Genomic DNA, 20,614 nt, shown 5'->3' on the forward strand with positions numbered 1-20,614 from the left:
CATCATCAAGCTGCTGATAGGCATTCACTGCCCATGTTCCATCTTGGCGCATGACTCGGAGCAAAGAATGCATGCAGTGCGAGGCATGAAGACTTTTGAAAAAGGCCTTAGAAGAAGAACCATGACTTTTTGCCTCGAATGAAGATGCCATTTTCTTAGTTTGCGTTGATCGTTGTCAGACAAGCAACGAAGAGCATCACTAAAAGCTATTTGATCATCCATAGACAATTGGCTTTGCTGTACTATAGAAGTGAAGCGCTGAATCAAAGCTTTGGCGTCTGCTACTTTGTGACGCAAGTCCCCAAGATTGCCATAGTCTTTATTAAGGTCCTGCATTGTCATGGCAAAACGGTTCCATGCCTAGTCTCCATCAATGGGTGCAGTGCAACACAAGTCAGTGCATGAGAGCCGTGAACATAATCTGAAAGGCCTGATGCTTGAGGTAAGAATTATTTATCAGTAAAAGCCTTTTGCGTGGCAACCGTACATCATGCACCGGCAAATCAAAATGAAGAGTCATAGAGACCGGAAAGTGATAAGATAAGCGCAAGGCATAATCCAAATGCATATCACAACAAACTGGACTGCATGCATGTACCATCAATCTAAGCGTGACCAATATTGGGTGAAGGCATTGTGATGGAAAGTATATCCAATAGCAGGAGGCTTAAGATGCTGCCACAAATCACAGTCCTGCAAAGTATAAATCATGAGTGTCGATGCATTCTTTTCCCATGTCATCATATGGGAGTGATGCGTACTACTGTCCTCATTTCCAGGACAATTATTGAAATCTCCATAGACAAATGGATAATCTGTCCAGGGATGTTTAGCAAAGCGATGCCACATTTCAGCTCGAACCGCAGATGTCGAGGATGCATAGATAGACGCAAACTCATAACTGCCCCATTAATAATGCATTTGACTATAAGATAACGACCATGTGGGTCATTATAAAGCAATTGTGGCTATAAACCATTATGAACCAGCATTGCAACCCCCGAAAAAGAAGCTCGGCCAGCATAAAAGATGCGAAAACCTGCAAAGAAGCCTTCAAGGCCGGCATAGGAATGCTGATTTTGTTCTTGCAGACAAGCCACATGTAGCCTATGAGCAGTGCCTCCATTTATTGATATTGCAGAGGCCCTGAACATTATATGTAAGACATTTAAGAGGTGTGTACATATTTACAAGCTAGTATGTGTAACAGAAAACCCCAAATTATTCTTGCATGGCCACACCAGAGGGGGGCGACCAGCAAACTCTTGATATGCATTCCCCGTGTCATCATCTAGAATAGGACTAGGAGAAGAGGGGGGAGGCAGGCTTGTCATAAGGCACACTTGAGGTCAAAGGTAAACATAATGAATTTGCACGAACGAATGCCGACCAAAGGTTACCAACCCCAAATCCATCCACTGCTGGGTTTTCTTTAGAAGAGGAGGCATTTTTGTCCAATTCCTATTAGCTAATGTCCTTGGCTTGAAGACCTTTTGGGTGATTGCCAATCTGAAGAGGACTTCTTTGAAGTTTTGTCAGCCACCTTGGAAAGGTGTGGCATGTATTTTTGCCTTGCCTTTATCATGTACCACTAAAGGAGAGGTAGTTCCCACACTCCTAGCAAGTGGTTCAGCAGCAAGCTTTCGCAAAGGAGCCTCATTTGGGCGTGTTGCTGCCGAGGGAGGTTTTAACAATACCTGTGGGCATTCAGACTGCATATGCCCAAATTTACCACATTCAAAGAAAGAGCTTGCAAATTTGCCCCATTTGAATTTAAAGAAAACCTGCTAGGATGGCATATCCGCTATATTAATTTGCAAAGCCGCATGTGGAGGAGTGGGCTTGTTAGTATCCCACAAAACACAAAAGACGGTTGACATTGCCTAGAGCACGTGGAAACTACTTTCCCCAAAGCTTCAGCCAAGTAGGGCAATGCCGGTCTACAATACAAAGGCAAATCAACCACCTCCAACCACACCAGGCATCTATGGTGTATGAGACTTTGATAATCCTTGGTAGGCATCCAAGGATATACATGCACCAATTGATTCCCAAAGAAAAGCGGAGATCTGAGCAGAAGCTGTTGCTTATATTGGGCATCAGTAAAGATGATTTCATAAAAGTCTCTATCCGCTTTATAAATATCCCTCAACAAAGCGGCCCTTGAGCAGGGATTTCAACCATTGTGCCACATCCCCTGTGTCAAGCATACGTTCCGAAAAAGTCAAAACCACTACTCTTTGAGCCAAGCTGATAACTGGTCCAATTAAAATCTGTCCTGGGACAGAGACCCGGGACTATGGGATTGGCTCATCACCCCAAGCTTGATTAATTTCTGAAAATCCTTCCTGTAAAGTATTCAAAAATGGTTGCAGCTCCGGATTTGTGCATAACTGAGAATTCTCTGCAACCACTTGATGACGCTTGGCCTCATTCCTATTGTGTTGTTGAGATTCCATTTGATTAAGCTTACAATAGACTAATGAAGAGGTGAAAGAGACAAGGAAAAAGAGGAGATATGGACAGGAAAAAGAAGAGATATGAGGGTGAAAAGAGAGGCTGATTAAGGCTGAACAGCGGGAAAAATAAAGAGGGAGCTCAGGCGAGTTATGAACAAGGAAGAGAAAGACCTAAACTTGACGAACCAGCAGCAGCAAAATTCGAATTGCGAAGTTGCCTTTAACCCCCAAACAACCCACACTCACGCACACCCACACACACACCTTGTGGGAAACACTTGCAACTGACGGAAATTGATGGCTAACGTGAGAGAGAAGGTGCAAAAGATGGTCGCGACTAGAACAACAGCCATGGGAGACTTGCAGTAGTCTGAGGTGATGAAGGAGAGAGGCGAACTGAGGGCGTGAATCAGGAGTTGAGGTCCAGCAGGAACGTGGGGGCTTGGTAGATCCTAATTGGGTGCTGAGTAGGGCCAAAAGCCCCAGAGGGCGCTGACCGGGCCAAGTAGACAGGGGGAACGCCCACCTCTCTCTCTTGTGCGCGTGCACATGCATTTTTAATTCTTAGTGAAATCCATTTGCTTTTATTATACAAAAGGCAGTCCCAAAGGAGAGGATATGCTGCTACAAAATCAAAAGATCTCATTGTATGACAAGTAAGCAAGATAGTCCAAATCCCGCGCGTGCACACTTTTGGTGAAATCAAGGTATTTTTATATTACAAGAGGTGGTCCCCAAAGTCGAGACCAGCAAATACAAGATCAGAAAGTTTCATTGTAAGACAAGTAAACATTGTAATCTATCTGACGAGCATACAAGCAATCACAAAAGGATTGTCTGAGCGGTGTTCGGAAATAGGAGAACATGGAAGAAGTAGGCTCTCCAAAGACTCTGTGGTTCCTGTCTTTCCACAGATTACAGAGTGCACAATAGCTAACTGGTGTGAAAAAAAGATCAAACTTCATCCTCTGTGGATGAACGCCGAATATCCACAAAATCTTGCTAAAGCAAGTAGTAGGAAAGCGGGCCTAGAGGCGATGTTGAAGAAATAGGAGGAAGTCATGGGTGACAGGGCAATTTCATAAAAGATGGAGCAAGGATTCCCTGGGATCAAGACATATGTGGCATAGAGTAGGAACAATATATGCCTGCGTGCCAAGAGTTGGCCAAAAGGAATAACACCAAGGATCACTCACCATAGAAGAACCTGTTGATGAAGAGGAAGTTTGTAGGACCAAAGCTGCTGCAATCTTTTACACCACCATTTGGCATTATGATTTAAAGACTAAATATGGTTTCCATGATGTGAAATCCAAGGAGGAGGCATCGAAACCCTGTACAAACTAGCCACATAACTATCGGCCAGGCATAAGGGGCGGATAGAAGAACCCTGACATTCTATGCCCAAATCCCAAGGGTTGCATGGTTTGCGAGATAAAATCCCATTGTATAGTATCGAAAGATTTGGCAATGTCTACTTGCAGCAAATGTACATCCTACTAAGTATACTTTATAGGAACCATCTGTGCATTGCTGGGGGCCTGGACAGAGGATAGGTGTGAGGACAACGCTCGCCCCTCTTCCAAGGACAGCAGGTACAATCATTCTGACTTCCTTTTGGATTCCATATATCATTTTTAAGGTTTGTTATTGCTCTTGTTTGGTTCGAGGTTCTCTCTAGGCCATACAAGCTGTAATCACTCACTCAGCCACCACAGTGGGTGTGCCTAGGAAGGAGCCACAGGGATAGTGTGTTGCTTTCTCATACCTTGAGACAATTTGAGCTTTTTCTGGGACTGGTGTTGATGCATTATCACTTTCAATGGGGCACAGTCAGTGTGGAATGCCTCAGCCTTGCCTTGGCAGTTGGGTTCTAGTGAGACTTGGGATTGGATGCATTTTGATGCCAAGTATTGGCTTGGGCAGTGGACTACTAGTGTAGTAGAGTGCAAGGGTGAGGCCTTGATGTAATTGCACAATTATCATTGCCTGAAGAATTAAATAAATCCCAAAAGGGGCACCAAAGTAGTTGGGGCCAATCTGCATCTCTTGCATTTGGTTTCTGAGCAGGGGCGCTCTAGCCTCCCTTCTAGTGTTTTCAAAGTTGTTTCTAAGTGATATTTAACTATGACGGCCTGCCACAAGCTAGATGCAGCCAATTGTAAGAACTTGGAAGAGCATAATAAGAAGTTTAGGGAATCATTGCTACCCATGAGTTCTTACAGGCATGTGGAGCTGTCCGAACAGATTGAGAAGTATTGTTGTGGGCTGCCAAAGGAAATCCGGGACTAATGCACCAAAACAAAAGTTTCTAACATGTCTCGGCCTATTGAAAATGCCACTACGGCTAATGTCGTCTTGCAAGGAAAGACTTCAAGGTTCAAGGGCAGCAACCAGGAAGCTCAAAAATTTAAGGGCCGTGGGCAGGAAACCCCTAGAAAGTTCAGGAGGTTTGAAGAGCCCACTAAGTGTTCTCTAAGAACGAGGCTGAGCACAAAGAGCACTTGGCAATTGTTTTTGTAGAGCTTAGGAAGCATAAGTTGCTTATAATGCCAAGAAGAGTGAATTCTTGATTCATGAGATCCACTTTCTTGGACACATAATATCCACAGATGGAGTCAGGATGGATCCTTCCAAAGTGGAAGCCATAAGGAATTGGCCACAGTTAAAGAATATCCATGAAGTTATGCTCATACTACAGGCTATATAGGCGGTTTATCCGCTACTTTGCAGAGATAGCATCACCCCCTCATGCCCTACAGAAGAAAGGAGTGTCTTTCAGGTGGGGTACTAAAGAAATTGCAGCCTTTGAAGAGCTTAAGGAAAAGCTATGCTTCAATCCTGTCACTACCGATGTGCAAGTTTCAGCTGTCACCATTGCATACCACGGTGAACTTGATGCCATGAAGGATCAATATGCCAATGATGATGACTTTGCAAGGATTTATGATCAGCTGGCTGAGGGCCAAAGACATGAGCACTTTATGCTTAAGGATGGTTTTCTGATGATGCATGGTAGAATTTGTGTCACAAAGCAGTTGAGGCCAAAGGTTTTGATGGAGAGTCATGCCCCCACCATATGCAGGACATAGAGGCATTGAAGCCACAGTCAAAGGCGTGGAGCAATTCTTCTACTGGCCAGCTTTGCGGAAAGATGTTGAGGCATTTGTGCGAACATGCATCACTTGTCGAAGGTGAAATATGACAGGCTGAAGCCGGCTGGATGCTACAGCCATTGCCTATTCTAGATAGACCCTGGCAAAGCATTGCCATGGACTTCATTTTGATCTGCCTCGTATACCGTCAGGTCATGATGGTATTTGGACCATAATTTGCAGATTCATCAAATAGGCCCACATTATTCCAGTGCAGAAGAAAATTACAGCAGATCAGGTGGCGAGACTATTCCCATGTCTTATATTTTTAAACATCACGGGATGCCTCAATCCATTGTCAATGATTGAGACCCCCGTATGACCAGCCTTTTCTGGAGAGATCTCTTTGAGAACATGGGCACTACGCTGAATTTCTTATCCTTTTTCCACCCACAGTCAGATGGACAGTCAGAAGAGGCAAATTCTATTGCCTTGGATCTTTTGAAATGCTATGTTTTAGACCAGCAAACAAAATGGGAACAATTTTTGCTATTGGTTGAGTTTGCGTACAACAATATAGTGCATTCTTCCATAGGGAAAGCGCCCTTTGAAATAATAGAGGGTGAAAGAAAGGTACCTCCTGTTTCGCACACGAAAGAAAAGATCTTTGAAATAGATCAGTATGTGGAAAGTTTGGATGCAGCCTATAAGAAGGTGAAGGAAGCCCTCCAGAAAACCCAGGAAAAGTAGAAGCGAGCAGCCGATCGTCACCGGCGTGAGTTGGTTTTGAAAGAAGATGATTGGGTGTTGCTGTGTTTTCAGAAAGCAAGACTTAAGCGTATGAAAGGCAAGGATAAGGTGTACACCAAACTGAAAGTGCGGTACTATGGATGGTTCCAAGTCTTGCAGAAGATAAATGATGTAGCTTACAGGCTGAAGCTACCACAACATTGGACAATTCATAACGCCTTTCATGTGAGTTTGTTGAAACCTTTCCAAGGAGATGTGCCTGAAGAGATGCTTGATGAGTAACAGCGTGAAGTGGAAGAACTCGATGAGATCTTGGTTCCAGAACAGATCTTGGCACATCGTGAAAGGAAAGTCAAAGGCAGAGTTGCCGGACGGTATTTGGTGAAGTTTCAAAACTTTTCAGCACTGGATGCTAAGTGGATGGAGGAATGTGAAGTGGCAGATTCACCTAAGGTATTGCAGCTCTACTTGGAAGCATTTTAGCTTGAGTCCATTGCGATGCAGGTTCATTCAGGCTAAACAGAGCAGAGGTCTGGAGCATTGCTTGATGCTCAAGAGGGGGTAACACCTCCACCCCTTGAGGACGGACATGCTCATGTATGTAGAGGTCGCTTGGTGACACTGCAAGTCTCACCCGAGGTACTAATTGCTGATAGTATTTCTACCACGGGACCTCTATGATGAGTGTATCAGTCCCTCCACACAGATGATGCATTGATATATGGATGGAATCGCGCGCTCCCCTAGACCATATCATCATTGCTGGTTGTATATTGCAGATCATGTATTATCTGGTATGGGGTATTCATGCTTCTTTCATTGTTATTTATTTGTTGTAAATGTTAGTAGCAAATTGGGTAGTTTGCTGTCTCAAGAGAAGGGTATGTCACGGGGACATGAATTTTATAACCGTGACTACCTTTGGCTTGGGGGACTAGACTAGGGGAAGTGATAATTCCTAGAAGTCCCTAGGTATGCATCCAATGCCTAGGTGCACCCACTAGGCCCAAGTGCTAGGCCAAGGCAAGGTCAAGAGGGTTAGGCCCAAGGGAAACCAATGTGTCATTGGTAAGGAGGGTTAGAGTTATGTGTCATTGGTTGTAGTGGGTTAGGACTTTAATGAAGGAGGGGAAAATGTGCCACGTGGCACAAACCATGCACCCTTCTCTCCTCTCCTCTACATTCAACATTGGTGTATAGATTTGACGTCTCGTTCTCTCCATCCCATCACGCATTTTGAGGTCCCTTTCTCTCTCTCTCCATTTGAACGGAATTACCAACAAGAAGGCTCAAAACGACCCATCCTTGGGCAAGGGGATTTCCAATTTTTGAGCAAAACCATCTGAGCATTTGAGCAAATTGGATAAAAATGTAGTTTTTTTGTGTCAAAGTTTATGAAAGCAATCTAAGTGTATGGACCCCTTTTGTGAATAAAGGGGTCATATTGCTTAATAAAAGAAATGGATATTCTCATTTCTGACTAAACAAGTTTTCTTACTCTTGAAGTTCATGAAATGAGGCCATGATTATGAAACCGTTTTGTAAATGAAGGGTCCATATTGCTCAATAAAAGAAGTGGTTATCCTTGTAAACTAATAAACCACAACAACCAATAACCAAAAAACAAATCTTGAAGTTGCTAGACCCCTTTTTTGATTAAAAGTTATGTATAGTCCACAAAAAAAAAAGAGATTACGTTCGACCTCAGCAAAATCCAGTATTCTGCATCTTTGTTACACTAGCTTAATTTTAAGTCAAAATATTTTCCACTCATAGTTTTCTAATTATTCTATATTAACAATTTTAATATGTTTCCGACCTACATCACTACAAATGAAGATATGATTTATCACGTACAAGACACGTTGAAAGTTTTGTGATTGTAAAATCATCCTACAAGGCGTCCCATCATAATTATCACAATTATCAAGTATGAAGTATAGAAATAGCTCAAAGTTTCCATAAGGAGTAATGAACTTTTGTACTAGATTTTGACACTTTTGTATTAGACCACTCCACAGTTTGTGGAGCATGGAAATAGAATTTTGCTAGCCTATCTTGCTGAGTCATCTCCAGATTTGTGCTCGCCTTTGTTAGCACTTGCATGCACATCTTGGGAGAGAGATCTAAGAGTTTGTGTTTGATGGGAACCCATCATTTTGCTGGGGGGTAGGGAGGTGCATGAGTGTCTGTCCCCAAATAGATTCACCTACCTCAGTCCAAAGATGGTACCATCTGCATGAGATTACAATGAACAGGTGGTAATCAGTGGCTAACCTGGTCAAAGTTTTTCACTGCTGAGGTTGGTAATGTTGTATATCTGGTAAGACTCCAAAACATTATTTTGGTGGTTCAAAATCTCCATGGTAAAAAGTATTATTATAATAGTCCTTTCAAATTTTGTTCAACATCATGAAGGTGTGCAATCTGCAAAAATCAGGCCTTGAGGCATGTAAGATAATGTTGTGAAGATCTCTTTTGTACTCAAGTTAGCTTGGTAACAAAAAATATTATCTTTTCTATCCATAGAAGTAATATGTAAATAATATAGCCCAATTTTAAGTCAAATACACTCACAATATTTTCTATTTTGTTATTTGTTGTATATTCCAATACATGTTCATATTATTTCAAATAAGTTTTTAACCTATGCAAATGAAAATGAAGACATGATTTATCACATAGAAGACATGTTCAAACTTTTGTGATGTAAAATCATCCTTCAAAATGTCCTACCACAATTATCAAGTGGAGAATAATTAGCACACTATCCTTGTGGTTCAAATTACTTATGGGAAAAAGGATTTCTTATATTCAATCCAAGCTACAAAAGGAAATGTAACAAATATAGCCAAATTTTAAGTCAATATTTTATACTCATAGTTTGGTATTTTGCTACTAGTTGTGTTGAGTTCATGTTATTTCAAATAAGTTTCCAACCTACATCACTATAAATGAAGACATGATTTATCACATAAAAGACATATTGAAAGTTTTGTGATTGCAAAATCATCCTACAAAGCGTCCTGCCAAAATTATCAACAAGTAGAGAAACAAACCAAAAATTTACACAAGGAGAAATGCAAAAGGCTCCAAAAACATTGTTCTTGTGGTTCAAAATCTTCATGGAAAAAAGGATTATTATAAATATCTTTTCATTTTGTATTCAACATCATGAAGGTTCAGTCTTCAAAAAAATACTATTTTTGTGATTCAAAATCCTCATGGAAAGACCCTTCCATTTTCTGTTGACCATCATGAAAGTACAGTCTCCAAAAACTAAACCTCAAGGCATGCGGGACAATGCCTAGAATATCTCTTTTTTAGTCAAGGTGGCTTGGTGAACAAACATATTATTTCTGCTATCCAATCCAAGGTATGAAAGGAAGATGAAATAAATATGTTTGCATGGAATATAGGCATCCAATTTGCATGATCGTCCAATGAAGTCTTCACAATTGCAAGAAGAAAATGGAGAAATGTCAACCTTGTATTCAATACCTTTTTGCATTGATCCTTTTGTAGAAACAATGAACTCAGCATGCTCCATGGCCTTCACGACTGTTGCGTCCTTAACAATGCATTTCATGACCAATGATCTCTGAATTCTATTTTTCATTTCTTTGGAGATTTTATTTCGTCATCTGATTGCTTTGCCATCTCGACGCCGAGGTCGATCTTCATGCAATACTATTGTTTCATCATGGGCTTGAATTGGTGAAGCACAACTTGCACCCACCATCGGAGTTGACACTCCTAATATGACAAACCCCGAGCTTGTCAACCTGGCAATCTCTACACTTGTCAAGGATGTTCCTGATTGAACCTTCCATCTTCCTGGTGATGGTCCTTGAATACCTGTAATGCTAGTTAATGGCTTCCACGTGTGGGTTACATCATTTCCACAAAACCAAATCATTTGGGAGCGCACTCCAATTGGTGTTTGAATCCTCCCAAAGAATGATGGTGCAACAACTCCACGTCGATTTTCACGATCCTTTATATTGACAAGCTTGTTACATTTTCCTCCTTGTTCAAGCCAAGCTTGGCAACGGACTTGGCTTGTTACAGGAACTCTTCGTAATGCCCAATTTGCATCATGCACTTCATATTCTTGTACACTCTTGGAATCATCATCCTCAAAACTCTCTGTTGCAAATTTAGTACTAGATTTTGAAGACATGGAGTATCTTTTCTTATTTGCATAACTGTACTCAGGGCGGTGACTATCATTCTCACATATATTTGAAGGCATTGACTTTGGCCTTTTCCTTCGCACAGTCTTGTCATCTCCATCATTAAAACATACTTCAGATACAACACCCATTTCCTTTGTAACATTACTTGTTAGATCAACAACTGTTTTGGCACTAATGTCAATCCGAGATTTTGAATATCATTTTTTTAAGGTCTCTAGACTCGGCCCACTTCCGATGAACTGGCCCTTCAAAAAAGATGTGTATCTAGAGCTTTGTAAAATTGCATTTGAGAGGTCACTAATAGAGGCATTGTAGAGACCAACATATTTGACATGGTTCAATCCAGCCCTCCAACTACCATGAATAGACTCTGCTAGATTTGTTCGAGGTATCAAGTACTTCTCGTTATCTAACATACTCTGCAAACCAAGCATTGCAGAGATATTGTAATGGCAAAATTACATTATAAACATGATTAAAAAAAATTCAAGAGAAATACAAAACCAACCTCTATAATGTAGTGGCCCCAATGGGAAATCCTAGCATGCCACCATGCAAACCAAGTTTCAAGCCGTGGCAAGTCTGAATCACTTGCATGGCCTGCATTCCACCATGCCCTTAGGCTTCTCATTTCGACTTCTGCAGCTTGTTCTGTAGAGGCATCCTTCCAGCGTCGACATCGGATTTTAAATTCCTCTACCTACCACGATATACGCTTTGATCGGGATCACTCACCTTCTGACTCTGGCCGTCTGTACATACTTCTCGCTTATATTGACTTCATACCCCTTTTAGAGGATCGTGCTGCCCTTGTTACCCGCTCACTACACGAGGCTGCCATCCACGCCTTTCCCCACACCACCCGCTCCACCCGCCCACCACCCCCTGGAACCGTACCCTGTAATAGTTGGTATGATGATGAGTGTAAGGCCTTACGCCGTCAACTCAGATTTGAAACAAAAAACAGTCTTCCGAGCGCACCAGATATGCTACGTGAATACCGTAGACTGGTACGAAGGAAGAAACTAGACTTCGTTCGTCGAAACGAGGAGGAGCTACTGAACATTTTGTTTAGCAACAACTCTAAGGACTTCTGGCGGAGATTTCTAGAAGGACGGTCCCCTCTGTCACTCACTGACACCCAGATCTGGTTTGATTATGCACGCACACTTTATGACATCCCAAATCAGCCAGTCCCTAGTCTCTCACACTTGCCTCGTCCCACATCCTGCACCCTCTTCACTAGAGGAGGGTTAAAGGATGCTGTAATGAAACTTCATAATGGCCGAGCGAAGGATCATGAGGGACTATGCACTGAGTTCATTGCATATGGGATTAACCTCCTAGCCCCGATCTTAGCAAAGCTTTTTAATGAAGCGGTTTGTTTGGGATTCCACACACTTGGACCATTAACACTATCTCACCCATCCACAAGGCAAGGGATCCCATGAGCCCGGAGAACTACAGGACCATTATGATTGGACATGTCATGTCCAAGATTTATGCATCAGTACTTGACTTCGAGGTTAGTAGACTTGCAGAGTGTCGAGGACTCAGAGCAGCAGGACAGGCCGGATTCCCGGCGTGATCATGGAACCATGGACCACATTCTGACGCTCAGATGTATCATCGAGGAGGCGAGATCACGGAAGCAGAGGGTTTATTGTTGCTTTGTGGATTTTCGCAAGGCATTTGACACGGTCCCGAGAGCCCGCCTCATTCGGTGCCTACAGGACTTGGTTTATGACCAGGAGATCATTTGGGCTGTCATGGCACTTTACGAGAGTTTCTGGCACAGTTCGGGTAGGATCCGGGTGGACAGACGAGATCATGAGTACCATCGGGGTCAAACAAGGGTGTCCTTTGTCGCCTACCTTGTTTGGTGTCTACATTGACGAGCTTGAGATAGTGATGCAGACACAGGGGGGTGTAGGTTGCTCTCTTACGGGCACGCTGATCCAGATTTTTCTCTATGCAGATGACGTGGCTCTTTTGTCAGAGGGGCTTCAGAGACACCTAGATGCACTACATGTAAGAAATCCTAGATTTACTATATTGAGAAATGTGCGAAGGAACAGAAAGGAGATTGAGATAGCAGAGAACAAGGAATAATTGTATTGCTTGAATGTCTATAGTGTATCTGTAGTTGTGTCATCCATACAATTGGGCCTCTCTTATATAGAGAGTGAAGAGTCACACATGAAAAGGTGTGTACTCCAAAGGGTATGTGCATGAAGAGGTGTGTACCCCTTGTGAAGGGTGTGACCCTTGATGAGAGGGTACATTACAATAGGAATGTCTTTTCAATAGAGTGTCTCTTGTGAAGGGTTGTGCCTCATAGGAAGTGTCCTGTCGAAAGAACAAGGGTTGTGCCTCATAGGAAGTGTCCCGTCGAAAGGGCATACCCTTCCACAAGTGTCCATTCATCAAACCATCCATAAGTCTAGAAATAGAGCAAGGAATACGTCACAGATTGTGACACTACAGTCCTTTTGTGAGTCCCATGATTTGAAGGTCAACCTGGGTAAAACCAAGGTCATGATCTTCAGTACATCTCGAGCCATCATGCGTCAGGAGCAGTTCACATTTGCGGGGTCATCTGTTGAGATAGTTTCATCATACACTTATCTTGGGGTTATCTTCTCCGGACCGAGCTTCACTATGAGAGCCGCGATGCAAGCACGCTTGAGTAGAGGGTATGCCTCATTGGCCAGGCTAGAGAGATAGTGCTTCCGCTCACACTTTCAGGATCCACGCACCAAGGGGTTGCTTTTTGACTCCTTGGCTCGCCCAGCGGGGATGTACGGCAGTCCTTGTTGGGGACTAGACTTGTCGGATACAGAGTGGGCCCGTGTGGAGCGGCTACAAGTTCTCATGCTATCACAGATGATTCGTGGTAAGTCATCCGTTCCTCAGCAGATCATTCAGGCTGAGTTTGGGTCACCCCCTTACAGCTAGATGCTGCATTTCAGGTCATCACATATCTGTACCGAGTTAGGGAATATGGGGATTATACCTCGGGGCGTAGCAGGCTACCATGGATAGCTTTATCCTCTTCTATGGCACTTGCAGCAGGAGGAGATCAGAGGTGCTGGTATGCACATACAGAGAGATGGTTTGAGCGATTGGGGCTCCACATGGATAGACTATCTCCCTTCCAGTATAGCATGGATGCTCCGTTCTCTCCCCTCTTATCACACGAGGTCAACCAGGTTATCCGTGAGGATCTACTATAGCTACATACTTTTCGGACCTGATTGGAACCGAGTGAACTCCCAGTGAAGCTTAGCTTCTACAGAGATCACTTCTTACATATCACAGCGGAGGGTTTCATTGACCCACCAAGATACACACAAATTCACCTACCCCACTCGATGAGGATCTCTCTTGGGCAGTTCCGGGTCTCTTCACGCAGACTTCGCATCGAGAGCGGCAGAGTAGAGCGACTACCCAGGGAGCGGCGCATATGCACACTATGTGACATACAGGAGGTTGAGACAGAGGAGCATTTCATCTTCAGGTGTCCTGTGTACTATGAGATCCGAGGACGTTTCCACTGCCTCTTCAGAGATAGTTATGGGATTTTAGCCCATTTCCTCTCCTACCCAGACCAGCGGTGTTTGGCAGGTTTCATTCATGAGGCACTTAGACACCGCGAGAGGATACTCCGAGCACGGAGACAGGAGCAGACTTCTTCCTCGATTGATCTCTCTCAGAGCTCTATCACGGAGTTCTTTCAGCTAGATCACATGGATCCCAACGAGACGAGGCCTCGACATGACCGTGATCCGGAGCCCGTGACCCGACAGCTCAAACAGAGGGTCGACACACAGATCACACTTGGAGACATCCCCTCCTTGTTTAGAGTTGGAGCCCGACCGACGGGGGTCACAGTAGCCCTGGTTAGACGTAGAGCTACGACCAAGAGACGTGCCAGGACCGCAACTCTGAGTGGCCGACAGCACTCTATTGCCGACTTCATGCCTCCACTGTCTCATCCATGTTGTTGCTGGGGATGATGATGATATTGATGATGATGCTGAGATTGATATATAGTCGACCACCGACATGACTATGTTGTACTTAGGACTTAGTACTGCCATTCTGCATTTTTGGCATCTTGCATTTTGCATTGGTATGGATGCTCGTTTAGTAACTCCACTACCACAGCTCGTTGTATCAGGATTTTCACAGTCTCATAGACCTATCGGTCTTCTGAAGACTTTAATAAACTTTCTTTCTTGGCTGCCAACTTTTATACATGCCTTTGCATGGGAATGAAGACTTTGCTCCCAATGGAAAAGGCAAGAATGCTCTTTCCCTTCCATTATATTGTCAGGGCCACCATTGAAAGTGGCACGTACAGCTCTCCAGTTGGCTTGGGCCTCATCTTCCATGAACCCTTTGAATTCAGCATGGTCAAACCCTTCTGAAACCATTACTTTGTTGAGAGTATCCCAAAATAGAATCTGTGCGTCAGTATCTTCCACCTTGAAGTCACAAGTTGCAATTGTTTGCAACTCTTGGATAAAAGGATTATACACATGGCAAGCCATGGTAGTCCAATGTTTCATTCGCTTCACAAAATCAAACAACACCCAACAATGACCCAGTTCTCCTCCAGGTCTCATTTTATTTACCAAATCAACCCCTGAACCAGAACCTTGGGTAGACATTTTAAATACATGACACTTGCTGAATGAACTATGTTGCAATTGTCCAGGAAACACTACACTTTGGAAATAATTATATCTACAATGTCTTTTCAAGTATAAAATTCCATCTAGCCCATCTGACACAGGTCGAGAGTCACGTCGACCCTCCTCAATCCATCTTGATAATCTATACACAGACATAAAGTTGGTCAATATTCATTGTCAATAACATAATTTAAGAAACCAATGTAATAACAAATATTATGGTAATTACCTTCTTTTGTCGAGCAAAGGTTCACATTGTTTTAGCAAAATCTTGTAGCTCAACATCCGACATCTTAATCCCATCTTGCACTTTTTTAGACAATAAAGTTTCCATAATAATGTCTTGGACAACTATATTTTGTATCCCTTTAGGGGATACAGCACTACTAGTCCTCACCATTTCAGAAACTTTGGTTTTAATGGCATCCTTGTTTCTCCTAGTCAAACCATCTCCAATGGGATGATTATGATGGCCATGGTGTATGACTGCACGAGTAAGATTCACACCATCTCTATCTTCTGGCATGCAGAGTAACATTTCACAGTAACATCTCTCCAAGCAAATTGGTGGACGACCACAATGTATACATGATAAGGAGCCATATGATTCAATTGACACATTTTCTGGGGCCACTCTAATCAATCTCCCATCCCATTATGTCTCATTCTCTATCCCAATTCTTTTTTTATAACCACAAGTTGCATTTATACAATAGAGGTGACCTCCACATTTCTTTCTACGAACCACACCAGGAAATACTATATTTGTTGTAATAGGATCACTCCAAAGATGACCATCAAATTTTAACTCCGTACCTTTTGTGCGATGTTTCATTGAAGTAGCTGGTAACTCAAAGAAAACATCACCATCATAAGTAGAAGGCAACTCATCCACAGTGACGTGCATTTCAACCTTCTCATAGGCCTCACGCAATCTATTCTTTATAGGTAGTTGCATAATAATCTCAATGACACTATGTTGTTTGTCATTCTCAATGTTGTTAGCTGAATCATGTTTCCTTGCCTCATCATTTTTGTTGCAAACAGAGTAGAAATCTTTTTTGTTTTCGTGCACTAGAGTCTTCAGAAGCTCATTGTCATCAAGCTTGAATCTTTCTCCCTTCACGGTGAAAATATCACCAAACTGCGCATCAAGGTGAAACATTTTGTATCCATCGTCATGGACTTCGTATTGCAGCTCCATTGTCAAATCAGACCCATTATCACCAAAGTGCTGATGGACAAATATGGACCCAAGTGTGAATTGAAAATGGCTAGCAAGCACCATCTCTGACAACACTTCTCTACCTACGGAAGTGCGAACAAACATATGCAAAGATCTATCCTCATTCTGAATTGTGACAGATTCCACTAGAACGGAATGGTTGAGCTGTGCAACTCAATGAGATGAAGTCCAAAGGGTGAGATCAAGAGCAGAGTGTTCGTTTCAAGAACTCATTTGAAACAAGAGTCTGCCGCAAGAAAAGTTGCTCACAAATGCTTTGCACACACTGCCCATTGTTTATACTCACAGCTTTGTAAGATAGATTTTGTGAAAGTCGGCACAAGTGTGACAATGGTACTGAACCATGATGTAAATTTTAGCCATCATTTGCTAACAACAATATTATAATACCATGGACTCTTAGACCTTTTAATCCCCAACCTTTCTTTGACACGTATGGGAGTTATTGCAAGCCATTCTCGCTAGCAATGACATTTCGTAATTACTACATATTCATTCCGACAATTTGATTTAAGTATTTTAAAGTTGATAGATAGATATAAATTATAATTGTGGTGAACAAGAAATGGTTGGTCAGCACATCTCTAACCTTTTGAATATAAATTATGATGTTAAAAATATGCCAAAAGACTGTTTCATCGATGAAAGGGGTCTATTGGACTCTATCTTTCATCAACTATTAATGAAAGATAGAGGCCCATAGACCCCTTTCGTCAAAAGATTGTTTCGTCGATGAAAGGGGTCTATTGGACTCTATGTTTTATCAATTATAATGAAAGGTAGAGGCCAAAAGACCCCTTTCGTTGACGAAAGGGGTCTATGGGCCTCTATCTTTCATGAACCATTAATTAAATATAGAGGCCAATAGACCCCTCGTCGACGAAAGGGGTCTACGGGCCTCTATCTTTCATGAACCATTAATTAAATATAGAGGCCAATAGACCCCTTTCGTCAACGAAAGGGGTCTATTGGCCTCTATATTTAATTAATGGTTCATGAAAGATAGAGGCCCGTAGACCCCTTTCGTCGACGAAAGGGGTCTTTTGGCCTCTACCTTTCATTAATAATTAATTAAATATAGAGGCCAATAGACCCCTTTCGTTGACGAAAGGGGTCTATTGGCCTTTATATTTAATTAATGGTTCATGAAAGATAGAGGCCCATAGACCCCTTTCATGGACAAAAGGGGTCTATTAGCCTCTATCATTAATTTTCTCCTAAAGGGGTCTATTGGCCTCTATCATTAATTAAATATTAATCAAAAAGATATTTAATTGTATGTCGATAAAAGGGATCTATTGGGCTCTATTTTTTATAATATTCAGAAACAATTATGAAAAATTATAACCCTCACACATTAATGATGTTTAATTAGATGATCACTCATCATTGCTGCATTCTCATTAGCAATCGAATTCGTATGATAATCATTATAAGTCATGGTTCCTATTAACATCATGGTTTGGTAGCATTTCTATAGCCAATATGTCGTCCTGTCATGGTGAATAAAATAAACGCATTGATTGTAATGATTTGAAATAATAAAGACGACAAAATAAATGAATTTTTGTGTGGTAAGGAGTGCTAGCTAATAAAGAGGCAAGGTTAAGTACTTGGGTCGGTCGAGGACATGTGGTAGTCTCTTGCTAGCAAAGGTGTTCTTTATCATGGAAGAGGGATGCCAATTTCTACAAATATCAATCCTACTATTTGAGCTTTGCAAATGTGAAAATTAAAGGCCAATAGACCCCATTCGTCAACAAAAGTGGTTTATTGGCCTTTAATTTTCAAGAGAGTCCTTAAGAAAATTAAAGGCCAATAGACCCCTTTCGTCGACGAAAGGGGTCTATTGGCCTTTAATTTTAATGAGAGCCCTTATGAAAATTAAAGGCCAATAGACCCCTTTCGTCGACGAAAGGGGTCTGTTGGCCTTCTATCTGTCCCTCTGGCTCCTCGCTCCCTTCCTCACATTCCTCCCTTCCTCGCTCCCTCCCTCCCTCCCTCCCTCACCTCCCTCTCTGTCTCGCTCCCTCCTTCACCTCGCCTCCCTCCCTCCCTCGCTTCCTCCCTCGCTCGCCTCCCTCACCTCGCCTCCCTCCCTCACTCGCCCCTCTCCCTCACCTCCCTCCCTCGCTCGCCTCCCTCCCTCACCTCCCTCTCTGTCTCGCTCCCTCCCTCACCTCGCCTCCCTCCCTCACCTCGCCTCCCTTCCTCGCTCGCCTCCCTCCCTCCCTCTGCCTCGCCTCCCTCGCCTCTGTACCCTCTCCGTGTCCCTCCCTTCCTCTCCTCGCTCCTTCCTTCCTCGCCTCGCTCCTTCCTCTCTTGCCTCCCTCGCTCCCTCCCTCACGTCGCCTCCCTCCCTCCCTCCCTCACGTCGCCTCCCTTCCTCCCTCACGTCGCCTCGCCTCCCTCCCTCGCTCCCTCCCTCTCTCGCCTCCCTCCCTCCCTCTGCCTCGCCTCCCTCCCTCGCCTCTGTACCCTCTCTGTGTCCCTCTCTCCGTCGCCTCGCTCCTTCCTCCCTCTCTGTTCCTCTGCCTCGCTCTCTCCCTCACCTCGCCTCCCTCCCTCGCTCCCTCCCTCCCTCTCTGTGTCGCTTGCCTCCCTCCCTCCCTCGCCTCCCTCCTTCCTCCCTCTCCGTGTCCCTCCCTCCCTCACCTCCCTCCTTCCTCCCTCACCTTGCTCCTTCCTCCCTCGCCTCCCGCCCTCCCTCGCTCCCTCCCTCACGTCGCCTCCCTCCCTCCCTCCCTCACGTCGCCTCCCTTCCTCACGTCGCCTCGCCTCCCTCCCTCGCTCCCTCCCTCTCTCGCCTCCCTCCCTCCCTCTGGCTCGCCTCCCTCCCTCGCCTCTGTACCCTCTCTGTGTCCCTCTCTCCGTCGCCTCACTCCTTCCTCCCTCTCTGTTCCTCTGCCTCCCTCCCTCCCTCGCCTCGCCTCCCTCCCTTGACCTCGCCTCCCTCCCTCGCCTCACTCCTTCCTCCCTTGCCTCACGCTTTCTCCATCACTGCTTGCACCTACCTTTCCGGCCCGCGAATTTTTGCAACGGAATTCATCTACCTTTGCTTCCATTTTGATGCTCGCACGACGTCGTAAGTTCTTCTCACCGATTTCTGCACAGAATTCATCTGTCATTGTTTGGATTTTGATCCTCGCACCACTTTGTAACACCAATTTCTGTTGGGGGCGGCGAGGTTCGCTAAGAACCATGGAAGAAATATATTAAGAGAGACACAACACAGTATATCCGAGATATTGTACGCTTTTGTGGTTAATAACTTGTTCTTGTATGCTTAATAACTTTTCCTTGTATGCTTTTGTTGTCTAGCTAGTTTCCTCAAGCCCCATCATCTGGTCAAGTTCAGCTTCAATTAGCAGCATCACGATCAAGCTTCAGGTATTTTCTATTGAAGTAATGCTGGGACTTAATTGACCTTGTAAGTCTATTCTATGCCATGCGATGACTTCTTTTTTTAAATGCATTTTTGTCACATTGGCAGGATGGTAAAAATAAGAACTTCTGAGAGGAGGGGGAGAGGTGGAAGAGGAGAACGAGGAGGCAGGAGAGGTGGAAGGACAAGTAGCAAGAGAAGTTTGCAAGTGGAATCTACACCAAATTTAGAGATTCAAAAAGAGGTTGAAATTGGAGTTGAAGAGGATAAGGAGATGGAAGACTTTGAAGACACTACTATAATTGTGGAGGAATCTTCTAAGAAGAGAAAGAAAGAGGATAAACAACTGGATGAGGAGTTTGAGCAAGAGTCTCTTACTGCACTTGATATTGGCCAGGGGAAGGATGTTATTGAATCTCTTGCAATCAATTATGGAAAGATTGCTTCCTTGATTCCATTATGTCGTTGTGTTGTAAACACAAGAGTGAGAGGCCTACGAACTGATATGGATAGCCTAAAGCAAGCTCTAGAGGCAGAAAAATATATTCAACAGAAAGGAATGTTTATTTTATCTACAACACTTCCGGATGGTGTTTCACAAGAGGTGACAGATGAAATTGAACAATCATGGGATTCTTGTTGGAGGGATGTAAATGCAGAATTTGAGGCACAGATTGTTGATGATGCTGATTGGTCATTTTTGTCTCGAAAGATGTTTTTTGTGTGGGAGGGGAATCACCGTACTGTTGCATGGATGTCTCTAATTGAAGAGAAATTCAA

At 43.5% G+C, this 20,614-nt stretch overlaps 1 protein-coding gene across 1 annotated transcript in view; it reads left to right on the forward strand.

Annotated features, from left to right (window-relative positions):
• The window catches only part of LOC147898721 (uncharacterized), a 36,948-nt gene extending 16,842 nt beyond the window's left edge, over window positions 1-20,106 (forward strand). Inside the window, exons 4-5 of the mRNA XM_087379219.1 lie at window positions 19,771-19,839; window positions 19,943-20,106. Of these exons, the coding sequence (XP_087235345.1) occupies window positions 19,771-19,839; window positions 19,943-19,966 (93 nt within the window). The 3' untranslated portion in view covers window positions 19,967-20,106. The remainder of the gene's footprint in view (window positions 1-19,770; window positions 19,840-19,942) is intronic.
• Window positions 20,107-20,614: the final 508 nt, after the last annotated feature.

This window comes from Dipteris shenzhenensis, chromosome 9 (assembly GCF_047967505.1).
Source record: "Dipteris shenzhenensis isolate YYH24624 ecotype China chromosome 9, Dip_SZ_1.0, whole genome shotgun sequence".
In the NCBI taxonomy this organism is placed as follows: Eukaryota; Viridiplantae; Streptophyta; class Polypodiopsida; order Gleicheniales; family Dipteridaceae; genus Dipteris; species Dipteris shenzhenensis.